This window comes from Lepidothrix coronata, unplaced genomic scaffold, assembly GCF_001604755.1.
Source record: "Lepidothrix coronata isolate B3197 unplaced genomic scaffold, Lepidothrix_coronata-1.0 Scaffold100, whole genome shotgun sequence".
NCBI lineage: Eukaryota > Metazoa > Chordata > Aves > Passeriformes > Pipridae > Lepidothrix > Lepidothrix coronata.
In genome coordinates, this window is record NW_016690280.1 from 807536 (window position 1) to 828369 (window position 20834).

The following is a 20834-nucleotide window of genomic DNA, read 5'->3' on the forward strand; positions in this document are numbered from 1 at the left end:
AGCTGGGAAGGCAGCGGAAATTCTCAGGAAGGAGTGGGAATGGCTGAGGAGGAGATCACAGGGTGGGGCAGGGGAGCCCTCACTGGGACCAAGTGCACAGAGGGGAAGCCTGAGCCTGGGGGCAGAGACCTGCAGAGGGGCCATTAGCTCTGCGGGACTGTTTGCTGGAGCTTTATAAATAATTCAGCTGGATAATGATGTCTCACTTGCACTGCCTTGCAAGGTAAGGAACCAGCAACTTGTTTTCCAAGGCAAAAGTGAAGCCAGAGAGAAGCATGATCTCCTCCCTGTTCTCCTCGATAAAATGGATGTTTCAACGTCCTCATGATTCTCCCTGTCTCTTTAGAGCATGTTGCAGTATCTGAGCTGTACCACTCATTTATGCCTTCAGGTCACAGGGCAACCCTTCTCTCCTCAATCCAGTGCCACTTACATCCACCAGATTGATAGGACATCGAGAGGTTGGGTAGTTTCTGAGAAACAGAAATAGAACAAGTCTGCTCAAAAACTAAAACGAAAAAAGGAAGAGAAGAACCCTCCCAAACCCCAACCCTGCCCAGTCAAACAGGAACACCCCATGGAGGAACAGCCCAGAAGTGTCCCCTCACGTGCATCGCTGTCCCTCCTCTGTGAAGGGACAGCACAGGCCAGGTCCTGCAGCCTTCGACAGAGAACTGCAGCTGCCCACCAGGTCTGAAGGCCCAGCTGGTGGCTGCACAGTTGTCCTGACATCCATCAGTACAACACCAGCACGGGTCTTCATTAAGTTAATCATTACCAGCAGCCTGGGTTTAAGCACTAGAGAAAGAATCCATGTTTCTGATTATGAGCTCTAACCCACAGTCATTCCTAAGCGGAGCAAAACTCCGAGCTGACATGAAAACAAACTCTTTCTTCCACCTGTAATAGCAGCAAAGAAATGGCTCCTTTAGCTTGGGCTTTCTCATGGAGCATTTGTAAGTGCCTGCAGGTTATCTTAACAGAAAACTAAATTTCTACACTGCTCAAGTTCTTTATGTTCTCATCTAAGCATGAAATGCATTCAATCTTCAGAATAACACAGCTGATCATATAGTTAAATCATAAAGTAATAAAACTTAAACTCAGTAGAATCACAGAATATTCTGAGTTGGAAGGGCCTTGCAAGGATCATCCAAGTCCAACTCCTGGCTCTGCACAGGACAACCACAAAAATGTACGTTATGTGTTTCCAGATTGTGAAAACAGACACCTGATCTAGTCTCTGCAAAAAAATTCTCAAGTTAGGTTTATCTTTAAAACAAACCATGTCAAAAATCCATGCATTAATACCCACAGCAGCTGAGAAGCATACATTCCCACTAAGAGTAGAGTTCCAGTCTTACCTTTACCCCAGCACAACCTCACCAGTGCTCTGTCCCTTTCCCAGCTCTCCCCCCACAGACAGAAGGCCTTGACTCCAACCCACAGCTGAAATAAATAAATAAACAGCGATAAATAGAAAGGGTTGGGCTACAGAGGTAGTAGGACCTGTTTCCAACAAATAGATGAAGACAGGCTCATCACTAGCAACATGTGGAGGAACTTAGAGACAATCAGAAGGTTAAAACCAGCTCCTTTAGGCCCCAGAAGCTCCTTGCAGCTCTGACAGCACCAGTGGGACACAGGAGCTTTGTCCTGCTGCTAAACAAATGCATGGCTGAGCCATTCATCAAAAATAAATGACTTGGGGAAAGATATTTATTTTTAGAAGATGAATCCTTCCCTGACGAGGCTCTGTTCAGTTCACATAACTTCACTATACCCAGTGACTTGGGTTGTTTCCCTGTCTCCTCGGTGGCTGCTGGCACTGGAGAGGCACCGCTGCCACCTCCTGCCCCTGGCACCACCAGTGCTGTGAGGGAGAACTTCTGAGCTGGGAGAGGAACTGCAGAGCTCGGATCCAACCTCTGCACCCTCCCCCTCAAAGCCCGAGCTGGGACAACAGTCCTATCCTGTGCTCAGCAGAGATAGCTGTAATTAAAAAAAGGTTGGCAAAGACCTCCAAGATCATCAAGCCCAATGTTTGATAAATGTATATATATGTATATAAATGTATACTCACATCTATACACTGCTCTCAACCACGGCCACCCTCCTCCCTGCAGAGCTCTCCCCAGGCAGCTTTGCAGACTGGCCGATATTCCACAGTGCAATCCAAAGTTTAAAAACTGCAATTAACCAAGTGGAGACATATGCAAGGAGGCAGCACAATAATTAGTGAAAAGCAAACCGGGTACTTCAGAGTTTCCATTCCGCAACACATAATTGGTACATAAGTGAGTGTGTTTGTTTACATGGAGCGGGGTCACCTACTGCTGTCACTGAACAAAGCTGTCACTGGTTTAGATGGAATAGGCTCCCGCTCCATAAGCCAATTATTTTCTCACCAGAGACCAGAGCATCAATAAAAATGAACAAATAAGCCCGTTCTGATCAGCTGAAATATTGGTTATGTGGGACTTTGATCATATTCTTTATTGCAATAAACATAAACAGAGTTATCGCATCTGCATGGGCACTGACATCTCCTGGGGTGTTCCTGAGCCTGCCCTGAGCTGAGGTTTGTCCCCATCCACCAGCTTGGGGGGCTGAGGGGGGGTGATGTCAGTACCATGGGTTGCAGGAAATACCTGTAAGTTACACCTGGGCACCACGTTACCAGCGAGAGCTTTTCCATCATGTCAAAGACAACACAGCTGCTTCCCAAGGCCCCAGCGTTTCAAGCCCAGGCTCCTGCTCTTCTCGGATTTGTCCTGGTCAACCAGCCAGGAGGGAAGGGCTGTCACCCCTGTGATGGGGCACATGGCTCACTACTGACAAGAAAAACACACACAGCTATCAGGCAGGAGTGGTCCTGTGTTGTTCTAAAGATCTGCTAATCCTGTTTCAGAGCCAGCGATGCATTCTTAGGGGAGCACACTGGATGGTCTTTAACATCCATTAGAGTTGTGGAGGAGAAAACACAGTGACAAGACAGGTTTTGCATCATCCTGTCTTTAACCAGCAGGCCCAAGCACAAGGAGACCTTCCCTTGTTGTAGAGCTGGTTCTGTTTCTGGTGGATTTGGGAGGATCACAATAATACACGTTATTTGGGATATTTTGTCAGGGTGTGCAATATACACCAAATGAAACTTCAGCTATGAAGGCTGAAAACAAGGTAAAGGTGTCACTGAAATAATTTTAATCATGCTGGTGGATGGACTCAGCAATCCTGATCCTGCCATCACAGACAGGTTCATCCATTTTTACTCAGGACCTTGTGGTTAATACACGTCAGCTCCAAGGGCCGATGAGCAAGGACTCATCACATGGATTCAGCCTCCTTTGGGGACATATGGGACGTGTCCCTGTCCTGCAGAAGGGGCCTGTTTTGTATGAGCTTATATCCAGGTGGACGTGTTCAGAACAGCTCAGTAAAGATGTGACTCCTGTACAACCAAACAGCTTTTGGCAAACTGTGTCGTTATGGATTTATCAAACCTGACGTGTCTCTCCGGAGTGGCCGTGTCACAGCACTGGGTGAGCACAGGGGAGGATGGACCAGACTGTGACAGGCAGAAACACAGACAAGCACTTCAGCACACACACAGACATCCCTGGTTTGCATTTTCAGCTGGGAGTAGAAGATTTAGATTAAAAATGCAGCATCTCCTGCCTCCTGCAAGCCCTGGCTCTCACATGACCCTGCCAGGGAAAGGGGGAATGAGCACAGGAATGTGTAGGTCAGGGAACCCCCTTCCAGCACTAACCTCCCACCCTGGTCCCATCAAGGGGACAGGGTGGGAACAGCCTTTCTTGAAAGGCTTTTGGAATATCCCTGACTTGGGTCTTATTTCTGCATTTGGGCCAAGAGCATGGCAGAAAAGGGATCACCACGCTCTGGCCATGCCCACTGTGCACACCAGCAGGAACAAATACAGACCAATGCCTCATAACCTTACACAAAGCCTTTTTAAAGGAAATATAATTTTCCCCACAAAATATTCTCTAAGGTTTAACTTAATCTGTTCTCTTCAGTCACTGCATCCCTTGGGAATAAGCACATTAAACCAGTGATGATCTGTACAAGCAAAGAAAGGCATTACAGTGCCATTATCAATACAAACCAATTTAAAATCCTTCCAATATTTGGAGAAGAGCTACAGCACAGTTGCAAACAAAATCTCTGATCACTTTTTCAAACAATATTTAATCTGTCCTATAGCCATCGTCTGTAGAAGCTGTGTCTGCATAGAAAAAATAGTGTGGAACTGAGGTCATCAGCAAATGCTTTCTAGCTAATATTTTACTTATTATTCCATTTACTTGGCATAACGAAACATACTTATTATTACTCCTTGGAGTGGAGAAACCTGGAAGGGTCAGGTGCAGGAAATTTGGGTACAGAAAAGTCTCTCTGTCCCCAGGGTGATGGTTCATGTCACCAAACAGCACGGTGGACACTTGGAACATGACATTGGAACTCAGGTTTGAGTTTTTTGGCAGACGTACTGACACTGATTTCAGGCCTGGTTTGATTTCAAGCCATCGAGATGTAGATGCAGCGACATGTGGGAAGAGCTGCGTGGGTCGATAATCCCATGGACATGACTGGCAGGGAGCGGGCACGAGGGTGGTGGGTGTGTGGAGGGGACGTGGGACATGGTTAGAGAGGATGGAGCAGCCCATGCCAGGTTGTACCAGGCTGTGCCGGCTCCAGAACAGCTCATCCATGGGGAGAAAAGCAGGGAGCAACAGCCCCACATGGCGGAGCGGTCACCCACGCTCAATCCTACAGGGATGTGTCATGTGGGGACCATCCCCAGAACTCCCAGAAGGGAAAAGGAACAGTGTGTAAAGCTGTAACCTGCTCCCTGCAGCCAGGACCCCCTCAGCAGCACACAGACCAAGGCCCCACCAGCTTGGGGATCTCCACTGGGGGATCATCGCTGCAGTGAACTCTAGGGGCGGAAGGTGACCCCTGTCTATCCCACAGATCGGGGGGCTGTGGGTTTCAAACACAGTGTAAAGTGCAAGAAGTTAATATTTCAGAGCTCTATAATCCCCTCCTTCAGAAGCAGCAAGACAAACTTTTAAATATTTATGCTTGTGAGGGAGAAGGTGGCAGCGGGGATGGGAGCACCGTGTGTTCCTGTCACTGCCGCACTCCACCAGGTAAACAGAGTCAAAACACACTGCCAAAAGTGAGGAGGCAGCTGCCAGGATGTGATGGAGTCAGTTGCTCTCCTATACGGTGTTGTAATGTTTTCCCATGAAATATTCATTGCTCATCCCCACTCACCCCGTCCCCATTAGTACTTCAGCAGAGCAGCGGCGCTGCCTCCCCTCAGCAGCACGGTGCCTGCCCTTCCTGGGTACTCTGAGGGAAACCAAATTAGCTCAAACACCTCTGGCTATGGCACGGGCATCTCGGTCAATGTCATCTTATCTGGGGTAATTATGGAAAATACTAATTATCGGAAATAGGTGGGAGTGTGATTTTTTTGCGCTCCAAGGGATCCCAGAAGCCCTTTCTGCATCAGCATGGCCGCCCCAACAAGAGGGGATGTGCCAGCCTTGTGAGGATGGGACATCTCACAGCCTTTGGAGATGTGGTCCAGCATCCCTGAGCCTCCCCGCAGCTCTCAGTCAGCCCCACTGCACCCTCCAGAATCTTTGCATCCTCCACCACTTTCCGAAAAAGAAGAAAAAATTGCAAGCGAGGGACCCAGGGGGGGGTCTGGGGCTCAGGAGTCCCTGGGTGCCAGGTCCCTGCCTCTGTCCCCTCAATGCTGCACTTCCAGACCCACTACGTTTGAAGGATGGGAACAGTCTTCTAAACCACCGTGGGCTTCAGCAGGGAGATTTGTGATTTGTACATTTGCATGCGAGAGGAATGAGTAATGGCAGCAGGCACGAGGGAGGAATAAATGAACCTGATTATACCCACACCTGCACTGCTGCCTTTGCCCTTGTGCCATATGTTTGCATCGTCTTTCGTGGAACCCTCCCCTGCAGCTGGTACTCCAGGACATACATGTGAAATGCATCAAGGACAGGAACAGACTAAGATTAATTTTTGCTGGCCCGGCCACTTGATCACAGTCAGACCTCAGCAATACATTCCCTTGTTAGGAGTAAGCTGGGCAGACACTTACTCAATGGTTTAACCCTTGGGAAATGTTGTTTTCCCCAAATCTACAGATCTCAAACACCTACAGCTTGTTTCAAATGCAGGAGGCTCTGGGACTCTCCTGCTTTTTGGATCAGGCTCTAAATTCAACACCAACACTAGCTGGCACAAGGTCCCCCTGACCAGCTGCACACAGCAAACATCCCTGCAGGAGGCAGCTCCACGTGCCACATCAAACCTCACCCCTCTGAGAAGATGCCACCAACTGCAGCCCCGGCAGAGACAGAGCCAAAGCAGAACCAGTGTTGGCACACGGGGGATGCTCACAGGTCCCTCCCCTGAGTGTCTGATGTGGGGCAGGAGGAACAGACAGAACACGTGCACAGGTGCTTTGTGTGAAACACTGGTGTCTCCGCAGGAAAATTAGTGCTTTGTAGTGGGTGTAAAATATTCAGGTGGACATTAATAATTTGTAGCAGTAGATGTATTTTCTTTCTATAAAAGATTAATTAAGCTTATGAATTATGACAAAAATATTACCCCATGTTTCACAACAGGGTTAGATAATCAGATCCTTATGGCATAAAACTGGGGTCAACCTCGGTTTATTCCAATGCAACCAAGACCAGAATCCTGCCTGGCCATCATTATTCCCATCAGGTGTACAAGTCCTGTGTCGGGATTCAGAGTCACAGGAGGTTTGGGAACAAGTGGTTGCCTCCCCATGAGCCTGGTGCAGGACTTGCTCACCCTGGGCACAGGGACAGTTTTCCCAGAGGAGGTTGGACTGAGCACATGGGACAATTTTCCCAGAGGAGGCTGGGCTGAGCTGATGGCACCGGCTCTTCTGCAAAGCTCAGGTCTGCAACCCCACACCTCTCAAGGAGAACAGCAACAGGCCTGAGGGGAAATAAAAGGATTGCTGGGAAGGAAATTAAATATACACAGAGAGGAGTTTTAGGCAGAAATAGGGCTGTTTCAATCTAGCAGTCCATGGAAAAGAGATTCTGAGAAGACTTGCACATGTGCACAGACACACAGAAACACACACATGCACAGGGAAAGAAGAAATGACAAGCAGAGCAGTAACAATAGTCAAAGTGTAATTCGTTCTTAACCTGTTCAAAATAAAAATAACTGGTGTACAAGTTCACTCCTTGGACCATCTGCATCTCATAAGCATAAGTTAAAATCCTGACACCATCTGTTCCATTGAAATTTTAATACTGCACCAATATGCCAAATCACAATCCTGCAGCAAGGACAGCAGCCCCCTCATTTCCCAACCAACCTGCTGGGCTCTAACGAGAGGGGAAGAAACTGGAGTGAGTTTGTTGCCAAATGAACCAGGGGCTTCTGCTCCTGGGGTGGGAGAAGCAGGCCCAGGCCATCAGCATCACCCCAGGAGCCCTCACAGCGCCAACAGGAATTTGGGTGGGACATCCGAAGACTAAAATATAAACAGAAAAAAATCCTTTGGGTTCTCAACAAGAGCACCCTTTTCCATCCTCCACAGCCAACAGCCCCATGAAGCCCTTCCAGAGGAGAGATCCATCACTGCTGCAATGAGAGTCAAGTGCCCTGTGTTGGCCACAGAGATGGCTGTGACTGTCTGGTCCTTCTGCACCTCTTCCAGGTACCAGCTATGGGCACCTCCTGACTTCTGTTTGTGATAATAAACAGACACTCAGATCCCAGCCAGACCCACAATGGTTGATATAGTGAATTCAGAGATAAGCTTGGATTCAATGGCAAAAAAAATGTCTTGTGAAGTGTCTAAAAAAACCTACCTTGCTAAATTAGCCTAGAAAGATTTATCCCATCTTTTAATTAATCATTACTAGAGAGGCTGTTGAAAATCTTTGCATATTTTTTATTGGTCCTAGTGGGAAAAAATCCATTTTAAAATGGAAATTAATATAATATCTGCACAGCCTTCTTCACTGATTTCTTTTTGCTTAGCAATATTGTGGAGTTACAAACCATACATCATGTCCTGTGCTGCTCAGAATCAATTTCTCCGAGGAAGAAAACCAGAAATGTGTTCCCTTACCACTGCAGGATATGAAGTGAATGAAGCCGAGGGAGGGGAGGAAGGCAAAACACAGCCAAGCAAGTAAATCTTACAGACATAGCACATATCCATTTTTTCCTGATCAATGGAACTATGTAGGCATGTTCACAAAATTTAATTAAGTTCTGTTCCCCAAGAAATCTATGTGCAATGTTTCCCTGCAATTATTTATTTACTATCTGCCATGTAGCTTTTAGCTTTCCTCCAGAGAATGATGGGTTTCCACTGCATTTCCATCAGCAGGAGCACAGCAGAGACTGCTTGCAAACAGTTTGGGGGAAGGTTTGCTCTTCCCTCGCTGTCTGTAGGTTGACTGTCTCCTCCAAAAAAAAAAAATTATTAATGTCTTAAACATGTTTAAGTATCACAGAATCATAGAACCATAGAATGGTTGGTGTTGGAAGGGACCTTAAAGCTCCTCTTGTTCCACCCTCCTGCCATGGGCAGGGACACCTTCCACTATCCCAGGTTGCTCCAAGCCCCATCCAACTTGGCCTTGGACACTTCCAGGGATGGGGCAGCCACAGCTTCTCTGGGCAACCTGTGCCAGGGCCTCACCACCCTCACAGCCAAGAATTTTTTTTCTAATATCTAATCTAAACCTACTCTCTTGTCCTGTCCCCCCAGACTCTTGTAAATAGTCTCTATCTTTCTTGTAGGCTCCCTTCAGGTACTGGAAGGTCACAATTAGGGGACCCCAAGGCCTTCTCTTCTCCAGGCTGGAATTATGATGGTGTTTGAACCAAAGCCATGAGCAAAAGCTGGAAAAACAATTTTCAAGCGAACCAAAAGCTGTTCTGCTGCCAGCAGCCATGGATGCTGGGGGAGCTGGGGCTTTTGCCTGCTCGCATCCAGACTTGGTTTGATCCCAAGTCTGTTGTTGCTGGATTGTGACTACACAAACTCAAACCCTGTGCTATTTGGGCACAGCACTACATGCAACAGCCAGTCACAGGGATGGGAACCATCCCATGGAAGGGAACAGCCCAGTCCGAGCCAGGTCTGAATCCCTCGGTTTATCTGTTGGAACAGGGAGAGGTGGGCAAATCTGTCATCCTGCCCACGTGAGCAGCGCCTGGCTGCCAACATGCCACCTGCCTCGTTCCAGCCTGATTGGGGACATGTGGGCTGCTGGTAGAGAGGAAGGGATGCAATTATTGAGAGTTTCAAATGGATCATCTCCAGTCCTTTGAATTTCAGCACAGGAAAGGTTTTCAAACTTTTTAAACCCAGTAAACTTGTATGAAGTGAACACTGGTGCTTCCTAGCTACAAGTCAAATATTTTGAAGATTTTGAAATGGAAGTAAATTAGAGCAGGGTTTGATCCTCCCCATCAGTGACCTCCACTAGGTCTGGGATGTGGGGTCTCCTCAGCACTGGAGATGTCACTGAGTTGTGGAAATTCTTCCCACAGACCAAACTTTAACAAACTTTTTAATTCCTCTGCAAGAAATGGTGCCTCTTGACTTCTGCCTTCTCTTACAGGACTTTAAAACAGCAGATTCTTTAATGATGTCTTTACCAGTGAAAGCATTTTTATCAATGTCCTTATTTAAATATTCTTTCTCTATGCAAGGTAAGGCATAGCAGCTTTCTATCTGCAGACTCTGCACGGAGGGAAGGGAATGATTTAATCCTCATGTAATATAAGTGCATTGACTTGAGAGAATAGAGGGTTTATTCTCTTGAATGCTCACAAATGAATGAAATCAAGAATACCTAGAAACTGCTCTTCTCCCAGCTAGAAAATAGAAGGTTTATGTCTTGGTAATTGTGGCTTCATGAGGGAAAGTGAAGGTACCCTTGGGCTGCACGTGGTTTGGGTTATAAACAGTGACCAAGGGAATGAGAGAATTTATACAAGCCATGAGTACAAAACCTCTCTAACTACAAGTCTGTGGTTCAAGACATGACGGCAGGGTTAGAGAAAGTCATTCCATTCAGTCCTGGCAGGAATGGCAGAGAGATAACTCAGTCAGGGAAGAGCAGGCTATAAAATGTCACAGTCAAACTCACAAAACAAAATGAGCCCAACTTCCAAAAGTCAGCAACATGTTTCCAACAGTGACCTCTCAAGGAAGCACAGCTGTACTTAAATAAAATACATTAAATATATTCTCTGTGTCATGCAATGGGATATCTTCTATGGCAGCCCTTCCTAATTAGCCAGTCCCCACAGGAGTACACACTGCCAGGGTAAGCAGCAGCACAGCTGCAGAAATGCTTGGCCAGATCTGCAGCTTCTGGAGCTGGTGCAGCTCTGCTGGGCTCAGCTTCTGTCCTTAACCTGAGCTCTTCCTAGCTACTCTTCTGCCTATAAATATAACATTAACAATAAAGTTAATAAATAATGTAATAAATAGCATTATTCATGCATAAAAATTATATTATCACTGACCACGACTGGGCCATTAATTCAGAAACAGAATTCCCTCTGTAATTCTGCAGGAGGACAGTGGTCATTTTTTTTTCTCCCACAATTATGCTGCAACATCAAACCAAAGCAAAAAGCACCAGGCAATCTCTTGAGGACCAGCTCCCTGCACTGACTGATGATCATCTACCAGGAGAGTAAACCAAAGAAAATCAAAGCCAACATACTTTTAAAACAATCAGCAACTCCGCAAATTCCTCCCTATTGATTTTGGCATGTTAGAACAGGGAGATTTGATATCTTTGGTGAAGCATCTCAATGTTTTCGGAGACCCCAGGTTTCTGGTCTGGTGCCTACGCTCACTTTCCATATGACAACACACCAAGGCAAAGGCACTGCGAGGGAAAATTCTGTTCCAATTGAACATTACGGACGCAGATGGTGTATTTAGTGTAACTGGTGGTCAAAAATCACAGTTTTGTAGGAGCATGCAAAGAACAAATTTGCAAGAAGCCGTGTTCACCTCCCTGCCTCAGGATCAGCTCCTGCGATCCCTCTGGGGATCCTTCATGGAACCAAGGTTGGACTTGCTCACACTACCAGTGAAAACTCTGAGCTGAGAAAAACCCAGTGAAATTCCCTTCGTAGGAGCACAAACACTTTTCCAAGCTCTTCTCTGTTTTTTGCTCACTCAAGCTTTGCTCAGAGTTTTTGGCTTTGAGAATATTTAAAGTGCAAAATTCAGTCAAAATCAGCATGTTCCACTGGGTTCTATTTCAGCCTGATTTAATTCCGCTGTAAAAATACACTCTGATTCAGTTTGATGGAAATTCAATCTGAAGTCTTGAAATAAGTCTCCTCAAAAATATGCAGAGAGAGAGAGTTTTTCCTTTAAATTTGGCTCTCAGGCCCTGTCCAAAGCCTAAAGCTTGGAGAGTAGCACCCAGCAGTTGCCAGCTGCAGTCCCAGCTCAGAGCAAGGATAAGAATGTCTCTTGGGCTGCTGCTTCCTCCAAACTAGTTTTGCTCTTCTAGGAACACAAATTAAAGTTCAGGTTCATTTTCCTGCTTGGAATTAAATGTTTGGGGATGTTGTAGTCACTTTCCAACATACTCCAGAGCCCTGTGATGAAGCACAGCTGAGGAGATTTTCACAGGCAGAGTTAAAGGTTCTTGTAGAATCACAGAATATCCTGAGTTGGAAGGGATCCACCAAGATCATCAAAATCCAACTTCTGGCCATGCAGAGGACAATCTCAAGAATCTCACCATGTCCCAGAAATGAAGGAATTGTAAGCAAAAAAAAGAAAGAAAACATCTCCAAAAAACTCCCCACAAAGTCAGGCAAGTCCCTTCTACAGAACTGCTCGGAACATCCACGATGAAACAATTTCCATCAAATATGGTGCGTTATCAAAGCCTACGAGTTTTGCTGACACACAGGATAACCTAAAAAATTTGTGGCAGGACTTATGTGTGTCAGATCATCTCAGAGAAAGAAAACTGAGAGACATGAGTGATTTAAAGGAGAAATCTAAAGCTGCTGGGTCCAACCTGCTGCTGCTGCGATGCAGCTCCGGTGCCAAGTGGCATCACAGCAGCAGGATTTTCAGGATGGTTTGCAAACCAGGATGGCCACAGTTCTCACTCTATTTTTTGGTAGAGGAATTATTTAGCTGCCTTAGCAGCTAATCAATGAACTCCTAGAAATCATTAATCACTTTGTTAGTAGATCCAGAGGCAGTGCTGGAAAACCTGTAACGCTAGTGATGTATGAACCAGCTCATGGACTGAAAGGACATGAATGAGAGTCAATACAAAGGGGTCACCAGGAGCACACTCCAATTGACCAGTTTATATTTATGGGTATTTCAACAAAGCTTGTTCCAGCTATTGAAATACAAAAACTATTCTCACAATTCCAAACTTTTCCTTTAAACATTATTAGACAACTAATTTAACAAGCTAACATAGGACAACTAAGGAAAACAGCCCACACAGTTCTCTGATGTTCATTCCCTATTTTGTTTACTCATATCCTACTACCAAAGATAAAGCCAAGGGACTTTCATTCCAGAGGAAAAGTCATAGAATCAGAGAGTCACAGAATGGTTTGGGTTGGAAGAGACCATAAAGCTCATCCCATTCCACCTCTCTTTCATTAGGGCAGGATGCTCCAAGCCCTGTCCAATGTGGCCTTGAATGCCTCCAGAGATGGGGCAGCCACAACTTCTGTGGGCAACCTGTGCCAGGGCCTCATCACCCTCACAGGGAAGAATTTTTTCCTAATATCTAATCTAAATCCACTCTTTGTCATTATGAAGCAGTTCTTGCTTGTCCTGTCACTACAGCACTACACTTCTACAAAATGTCCTTCTCCATAAATCCAGGGTTCCTGGGAAGGCCTTACTAAGGGCCATTAGCCCAGGAATAACCACCAGGTTCCTGCACTGAGCCAGGGAACAGCCACATCACCTTAGCTTTTATATGGCACATTAGTCAATCAGACCCAACCCTTTATGAACCTGAGAGGGATTCCAGGTGTTCAGCACTTCCCAAACCATCCAAATACCACACTTCCTCACACCATCAGATTTGGAGCTTGAGCTCCACTGTTCCTTAACTACTTAGGTTAACGTTAGGAGGCCTAGTAATGGCAGCAATGTTTGACTGTGTTCCAGAACTGACTTGAGCATGTCTGAAAGTAGCAGGGGAATCATTCCCGCAGGATTCTCTGACCTGGCCAGCTCAGTCAGCATTACACCTGAGTAACCTTAAAGCAGTTCCAGAAGTATAACTCACTACAGTCTATTTTCTTCCTTTATAAAATATACAATTTTGAGCAAGTTTAAAGAAAAAAAAAGAGTTACTCTTTCTGTTTGCAAAGAAGTAATTTAGATTTTGCTTCATGTCTCCATATTTGCTGTATGTTAGCCTTGAACTTGAAAAGCTGAAAAAAAAAAAGGAGAAGAAACTGAGAAAATATTGTGGTTAGGAAATTAAACAAATCCAGGATGGCTGGACAGAAAAAACCCAACCTGCTGCAAGGAAGTGTTTGTCTGTGTGCACAATATGTTGCTGGTATTCACTGAATGGCAAATATCTGAGTTGTGTTTTCTTGTTTACACTCCTTTGCTCTTTCTGATTCTGTTTTCCTAAGAAACACATCAACATTTCAGTAAATTTTGGAAGAGGCCAGACCTGACCAGGCTGAAGGAAGCTGCAGAAAGTGGCTGGTGGGAGCCACTCCTTGCCACTCCGCAGCCATAGTCCAGGGACACTGGGCCACTTCCACCCGGCATTCTGCTGTCCCAGGGCAGCAAACCAGGCATTCCCTATTTCCACACCTCCCTCTCTCTGGCACACATCTACTTTTATTACAGTAAACCCCTCCTCTGACCAGCCTCCCGAAATGGTGCTGTGGGACCTCGTGCACACTGTTCCTGGCCAAGAGCCAGCTCGAGACTGCAGTTTAAAATACATTGATTTTTTTTTTTCCTCCCCTAAATGCCAGCCCTCCTTGGTTAATCCTTTAGTCATTATAGTCTTTTTCTGGATCACAGAGCAGCAGCAGCAGTGAAGTGCCACAGGGGAGGCTCTGTCTCCAGTCCCACCCAGCGGTCCTGCAGAGCTGTGGTGGTGGCCGGGGTGGCCAGGACAAGCCCACAGCCTGTCCCTGTGGCCAGGCCCTCACTCCACCCAACCCTAGGGGATTATTTCCACCAATCCCTGGCACACAGCCCTCCTGAGACCTTGGAAACAGGGGGAAGGCACAAACATCAGATCATAGCCCACTGAACAGCTCTTTGGGCCATGCTGATTTACCTTTCACAAAGCCCCTTCCACCACAGAGACCTCCACAGACAGGGGACAGAGGGATAAGGATTGTCCTTGGCAAGGAACCTGCCTGGCTGCTGCGCAGGTGTTGGGACAGAGGAAGGATTCCTATCACCAAGAGTTGCTTTGGAGCAGGAGGGAACAGGTCTGTACAATCTTGCTAATGTCTACCTCAAACATTCCAGTCAATGAAGATCATATCCAAAGGGTCAGGAAATAACGAGCTGTGCCATGAATGCTGGGTAGAGACAAAGCACAGGACCCAAAAGCCATTCTTGCTGGTTCCTCAACATCACTTTTCATACCCTGTTAGAATGAACTCCAAGTCCTATATCCAATCAACCATTTTATCAAGTTTTGCTTCGGTTCCCCATTAAGCTGGAGATTCTTGGCCTAATCTGACAATCAGATTTGACACTACTGGTTTCCAAAAGTAACAGAATTTTTCATCTATGGAATAACTCTAATCAGTAACTATGCAGGCTTTTCAATCTGCCATGATAAATTGGGAAAAAATCAACACAAGTCTGACCAAAAAAGCTCAGAGCAAGGTCCTTCTGACATGGATATACTAACAGACTTGGCTGGCTACAGCCCCACCACCTGCAGATGATCATCCTGTAAGAGTTTGGTTTGGCAAGAGGGACCAGAGGCATCGATGATGACAATAATTACCTGGAAACAGAAACATCTCCTGTTAGCAGGCCAGAAGCTTGTATTATTCATTGGATTTGACTTCATTTTGCTTGCTTTTGGGTCATTTTGATCTTCACTGATTTAAAACCAGACAGAAGCAACTACTAGATCATATGACAGTATCAGTTTAAAGAGAGGGGAAATGGGTGATGTTCCTCTCCCACATCTAGCCCGTTTGACAGCACAGCTGTGGGTGTCACTGTGCAAGAGTGGTGTTCCGTTTTGTTAGTCAAATTTCTGCCACGCAATGAATTTATGAGTCAGTGGTAGGCACATCAGTATGGGATCCTTTAGTTCTATTCACACATGCACAGTGACAGGTCCCAGCTGGCTGCAATAATCCCAAATGGATCATCTTGTCTAACAGACACCAGGATTATCCCAGAGATATGTGTCCAACAGATGGGCACCAGGGCATTCGCAGAGGGTATCGCTTGGCACTTCTCCTTCCTCCTGCACATCCCAACCCAAGAGGATTCACCTGTTTATCCCAGGATAATCTGAAACCTACTTCACACACATCTCTGCACACCAGCCTCCTACCAGCAGCTGCAAACCACAACCAGCCACCACTTTCTCCATGGAGCAAGGTGAGGCACCAACATTTACAGCTGTCCCTGGAACAAGTGGAGCCAGTACTCATCCTTCAGGAGCAAGAGCATTATTAATTCAATTTTGGCTTTCAGAGCTACAGTGCCAGAAAATCTCATGGCTTCCTTTGCACATCTGCAAGTGCTTGAGCGGCTCCCCATGTGTCAGTGTGAAGTGGCCAGTGCAAGGCAAGGCTTCCCCAATCAGACTGACTGTCCTGATTTTCTTGTGCCTGCTCAGACTTTGAAGCACAGCCCTAGGGGGGGCAGGAGCAGTTGTCTGTCTACATCTCCGTATTCCTTTTTGTTTCATCTCATTGTAAAGGCTTAAAACAGGTAAAAATGAAGATCCAAGAACAGGCTACTCACCTTCTTCAAAAATTAGAGGGTTGGAGATAAGGTTTTACTTTAAGACCATCAAAACAACAGTGGGAGGGGAGCAAAATAGCTCAGATCAGAAATCCAACCTTAGCCAGTATAAAATGTAAGGAAACATCTTTGCTATAAGAGAAACTGGAGGGAAAAGAATCTGCATGAGCAAACTCTCAGCTCCTTTCCTCCCCTCAGTCGCCCTGCGAGCCTGAGCCCGGCTGTGCCTCCTGCCCACCCACCCCGCAGGAGCTGTGTGTCACAGAACCGTTCAGTGACAGCTCTAGTGGACCATCCCAGCCTGTTTCCAAACCCTCCTGTGCCTCGGCCTATTTGGAGCTGGAGTGGAGCCCAGCTGTGCCCCAAGGACTGCACTGTCATCCCCAGCACCGCTCCGAGCCCATCCTGCCACGACTCAGCAAACAGCTGTAGGTCGGCTGTGCTGGACACGTTCTGCATTTCGGGAAAACCTCCTCCACGGGGAACAGGCATCTCCCATTAGCCTTAATAGAACCTAAATTTGAACACAGGGAGAAAACCTCATGCAATATTGATGGTACAGTACTTTAACAGCACACACTGTACCCGTGTGAGAGGCTGCTCAGCTCACACCCTCTCTGGCCCATCTGAGCTACTTTCAGATGAATTTGCACATGAAGAACGTTCTTTATCTTCACACCAGCCTTTACCTTACGAGTGGTATTTGGAGCATACAATGTATTTGGTGTATCAAAAAAATATTCCTCCCTCTATTCTTCCATCTTTGGAACTAGTTCCCAGTTGGGAAGAGTCCCTCCAATGGGCCTTTCACAGGAGCTACTAAGTGGCTCTCCAAGGACCACCTCTGCCTTTGCCTCACCAGTGGTGTAAGACACCTCCCAGGTTTAGGCCCATTAACCTGATCAAAATATCTTGATGAATTAATGCTCAATATAGACACAGTTGGCAGCTTCTAAATAAATAAATATGGCTAAGCAGCTGCAAAGGAGACGTCATGTTCCACTGGAAAGCCAGATGTCAATTTTATTGGTCCTCAAAGTTTTAAATGAAATGGTTTGGGGAAATTTTGAATGAAATTATTTCGGGAAATTTGGAAAGGGGGTTCTTTTGCTCTGGGTGAATTCTCTGCCTGCCCTCAAGGGGACCAGCTGCAGCCAGACCTGAGCATGTGGCTGGAGAACCCCTGCAGCCCACCCGTGGCTCCATCACAGCAGCAAATGGTTCAGAGCATAACAGAACCATTTGGATCGAGATAAGAGAGACTCATTTGGCATCATGGCCATGGCTTCAGATTTTACCTAGGAAAGGACCCTTTGAAAAATCCACCTCTGAAATTGTATCAGTGTCAAAAATCCACAAAACTTATAGGAACCAAATGCAAAGCCTATTGAACTGGGTAAGAGTCTTTCCAGGAACTTTAATTGGATTGGGCTTTCCTTGCACTGGTGATGCCTGCTATAGACTTTCACTCTCCAAAATTTCTAAGGTCCCTAACCGTGGCTGTAGTGCTCTGGAAGCAGTGAGAGCAACCCCTGAAGATAAAAATTTGAATAACATGAAAATCAGGAGTCTGTGTTTGCTAATTCAGGCAAAACCCATGTTCATTCTCTCTTCAATTAGTAAAAACCATTGTGTCTATATGGCATTCATATTTTTTCTCTGATTTGAAATATAAATGCAAACGCAATTTATTTTAATCCATTCCTTTAACTACATTAGTTCTCCTCCTAGAACTTGTATGAATTTCAAGCAGAAGCTGCCTAATAACATAAATCATCCATCCTTGTCGGAATATAAGCGGATCCATGACCTTAGAACAATTTTGCTAAGAAATCCAGCTAGAAAACTAATTTTAAGTAAATCTATGGATGTCAAAAACCCAGATGGCTTTTCAGGATGCTAACTTAAGCTTCATTACATAAGCAGATTAGGGCTGCCTGTTGAGCCCCACACAAGAGTAGATGTGTGCTGAATCCACGGAATTACATCCAAACTGTTCACTTCCTGATACATCTTACATCTAAAACTTTTGTCAGCTCCCCACGCCTCGAGCCTGTTAACTGTGAGCACCACACACACCCAGAACGGCAGCTCTGCCAACCAAATGTTATCCCTCTATCCCTCTCCCAAGGCCACTATCCAAAGCAGCAGCTGGATTAAGCCCATTTCTACAGGTAGACTGGGGAATTGTTCCATCCTTCACCCTCTGCAAATGAAAATGGAGGGAAAAAGCCTCATGAGCCCCTCAAATATTTAAGCACAGCAGTTGTGGAATGATTTTTTGATACAGACTTACAGAATCAAAATTACCCTCATGTTACCAATGGTAACCAGCCTCTACCTGAGTATCAGCTTAGGAAGTTAATGAGCCCAGCAGCGCTACCGGCTCAAATCAGCACGGCAGAGTGAGATCTGATGTGACTGCAGGAAGCAGGGCACACACTCCTCATGGATGAGGACAGTTGGTTTTCCACAGGCATGTTGCATAACAAGGCACAGCACCCTGCCCCTCTCTGCACGGAGCCCCCCTTTCAGAGCACAGCAGCCGGCTCCAAGGAGGCCCCGCTGAAACGCAGCCAGAGGGACGGGATTGTGTTTTCCCTTCCCTGTGTGGAAGTGTGTCAGGTCTGCTGACAGATGGCTTGGCTGACTGTGCTTGACAATTATCAAGCTGCTATTACCTTTGTAAAGTGACTCCCATTTGAAGATTTTCTGTAATTAATTCCGCAGCGTGTTTGCAAGGCTCATCTTGTGTCCCACACACCCCGGGAAGTGTGCAAGGCACTCAGCTAGAGGCACCACATCCTCCAGGCAGGCGGACGGAGTGCTTTCAGCAGTCTGTGCTGCCACCTAGCCAAGGCCAACCCGCTGAGCTCAGCCCTGGCTTGCATTTCCAAAGCTTAAACTGAAATGTATCCCCCCAGATCTAAATAAAGCCTTAGTCTGCAGCAGACACAAGGAAATCGGCACTCTTTGTGCCTTGGGAATTGTACGGTCAACGGAAGAGAGCAGCTTAAAGCAGGGAGTTACATTTCCCTCTGAAACGTCCTGTACTTACGGTAGAAGACATATTCGGTGTAGCTGGACCAGACCTTGTCGTCTGTGTACTGGTTGACGAAGGAAGCTGTCACCGAGGAATTACAGGCCACCATGTGGAATCCACACTCGGACAACATGTCGAAAGCCCTCTCCAGGTGCTTGAACTTGAGATAAAACCTGGAGGTGTACCTTTCTGGAGCCCTGTCCGGGTCTCTGCTTTCATTTAAACTTTCTCCAAAGACCTCTTTGACCAGAGCAATCCTTCCACAAACCAAAATCCTTGGGACCCTCCTGAATTTGGCATCTGCTTGGCTCTCCCTGCCAATAGTGCACGACCCCCGGTACCCGATGGTAATGAATCCCCACTTCCGATCTGACGGTAAGAGCGATGAGGGTGGGCATATTCTCGTGTCACTGCCTTGGGAGACCTCTTCGTAGTCACTGTGGCAATAATCATCAGGGCTTTGCTTGTTGTCATCAGGAGTCAGGAGTTTGACTAAGTCTGGGAGCTGGAAGTACTCAGCCTCCCTCTTGAGCCTTCCCTTCTCTGGGAAGTGGTCGGGCAGAACCACTTGCTTGTCCCTGAGATAGTCCAGAATATAGCGGAAAAGGAAACCATCTCTGTCAATGAAGAATCTTCCCTTGGAGTCCTTGGCCAGATCGTTGGCTGTGTCTCTCTTTGGGGTGAACATTTTCCACAGCAGGGAGTGAGGGGTGCCGATCAAGGTGGAGTGGCGAGTGAAGTAAACCTGGCCACCCACGTTGAGCTCCACTACCTCTGGGAAGGAGTGTAGTCCAGTCCCCTGCTCCCGAGGAGGCAGGTAAGTCCTGCAGTTGCCACTTAGAGCCATTGTATTTTAAACCAGAAATCGGCAGCGCAAAGCAGCAGGACTATCAATCACATCAGAGGGTAGAATAAGGCTCCCAGCATTAAGGAGAAACAGCAGGGAAAGGAGGAGTGAGAAAATAATGATAGCCAAAAGGTTTGTTTAAAAAAAAATCTGAATTGTCCATGAGTGACAGTGTGGCAGAAGCAGTTTATACCCTGAGCCACGGAGGCTGGAGAGCAATCACCTCGTGAAATGCAATCACATCATTAGATCTTCCAACAAAGCCATCAAAATCAAGGTCAAGCCAAGCCTATGGTCACTCACAGGTCTGTCGAAAGGGAAAACAAAATAAGGCACAAATTACTCTTCTAAGCATCACAGCAGCTGTAACAGAGCAAAGCAGAGCAGTTTGTAGAGCCAAGCTAGATCTCCTGCTAAATAGGTCTCTTTTTTTGAGAGTTCTATGCTTCTTTTTCACAAGTATTCATCAATTGAAGGGCTACATATGACTCCACTGTTTAAAAGAATATGCATACTTCATCTTTAAAGAAACATTTAAATTTGACATGCACATGAGGGAACAAAAACAGGGAGTCTTACCTTGGTTACAATTAATGCATAGCTCTTGTAAAGGAACCAAAATGTCAAGACACTCAGAACACACATACAGGCACACAGGGTCCGGGTAGTGTGAATCCAATCCCAGCAAGGGACAGCAAAGGCAAGAGAAGTGCTCTTAGCAACATCCACGTAGATCTCAAGAGTTAAACCGAGTCACAGGGAAGTTAACCGTGGCGGGTGACGAGGAAAACCAGTACATACAGCACGGGGGAGGAAAATAAAATAAAATAAATAAATAAAAAAACCCAACAAACCCAAAAATTCCCGAG

General features: G+C 46.3%; 1 protein-coding gene across 2 annotated transcripts in view; it reads right to left on the minus strand.

Moving 5' to 3' along the window:
- KCTD16 (potassium channel tetramerization domain containing 16) overlaps window positions 1–20834 on the minus strand; it is a 70968-nt gene extending 50134 nt beyond the window's left edge. The window contains exons 1-2 of one of the 2 annotated variants that reach the window (XM_017822903.1): window positions 20820–20834; window positions 19134–20272 (exon numbers count right to left, since the gene is read on the minus strand). In XM_017822903.1, the coding sequence (XP_017678392.1) occupies window positions 19134–19965 (832 nt within the window). In that variant the 5' untranslated portion in view covers window positions 19966–20272; window positions 20820–20834. Of the gene's footprint in view, window positions 1–19133; window positions 20273–20544; window positions 20786–20819 lie in introns of those variants that run through there. The other variant, XM_017822902.1, reaches the window with a different exon arrangement.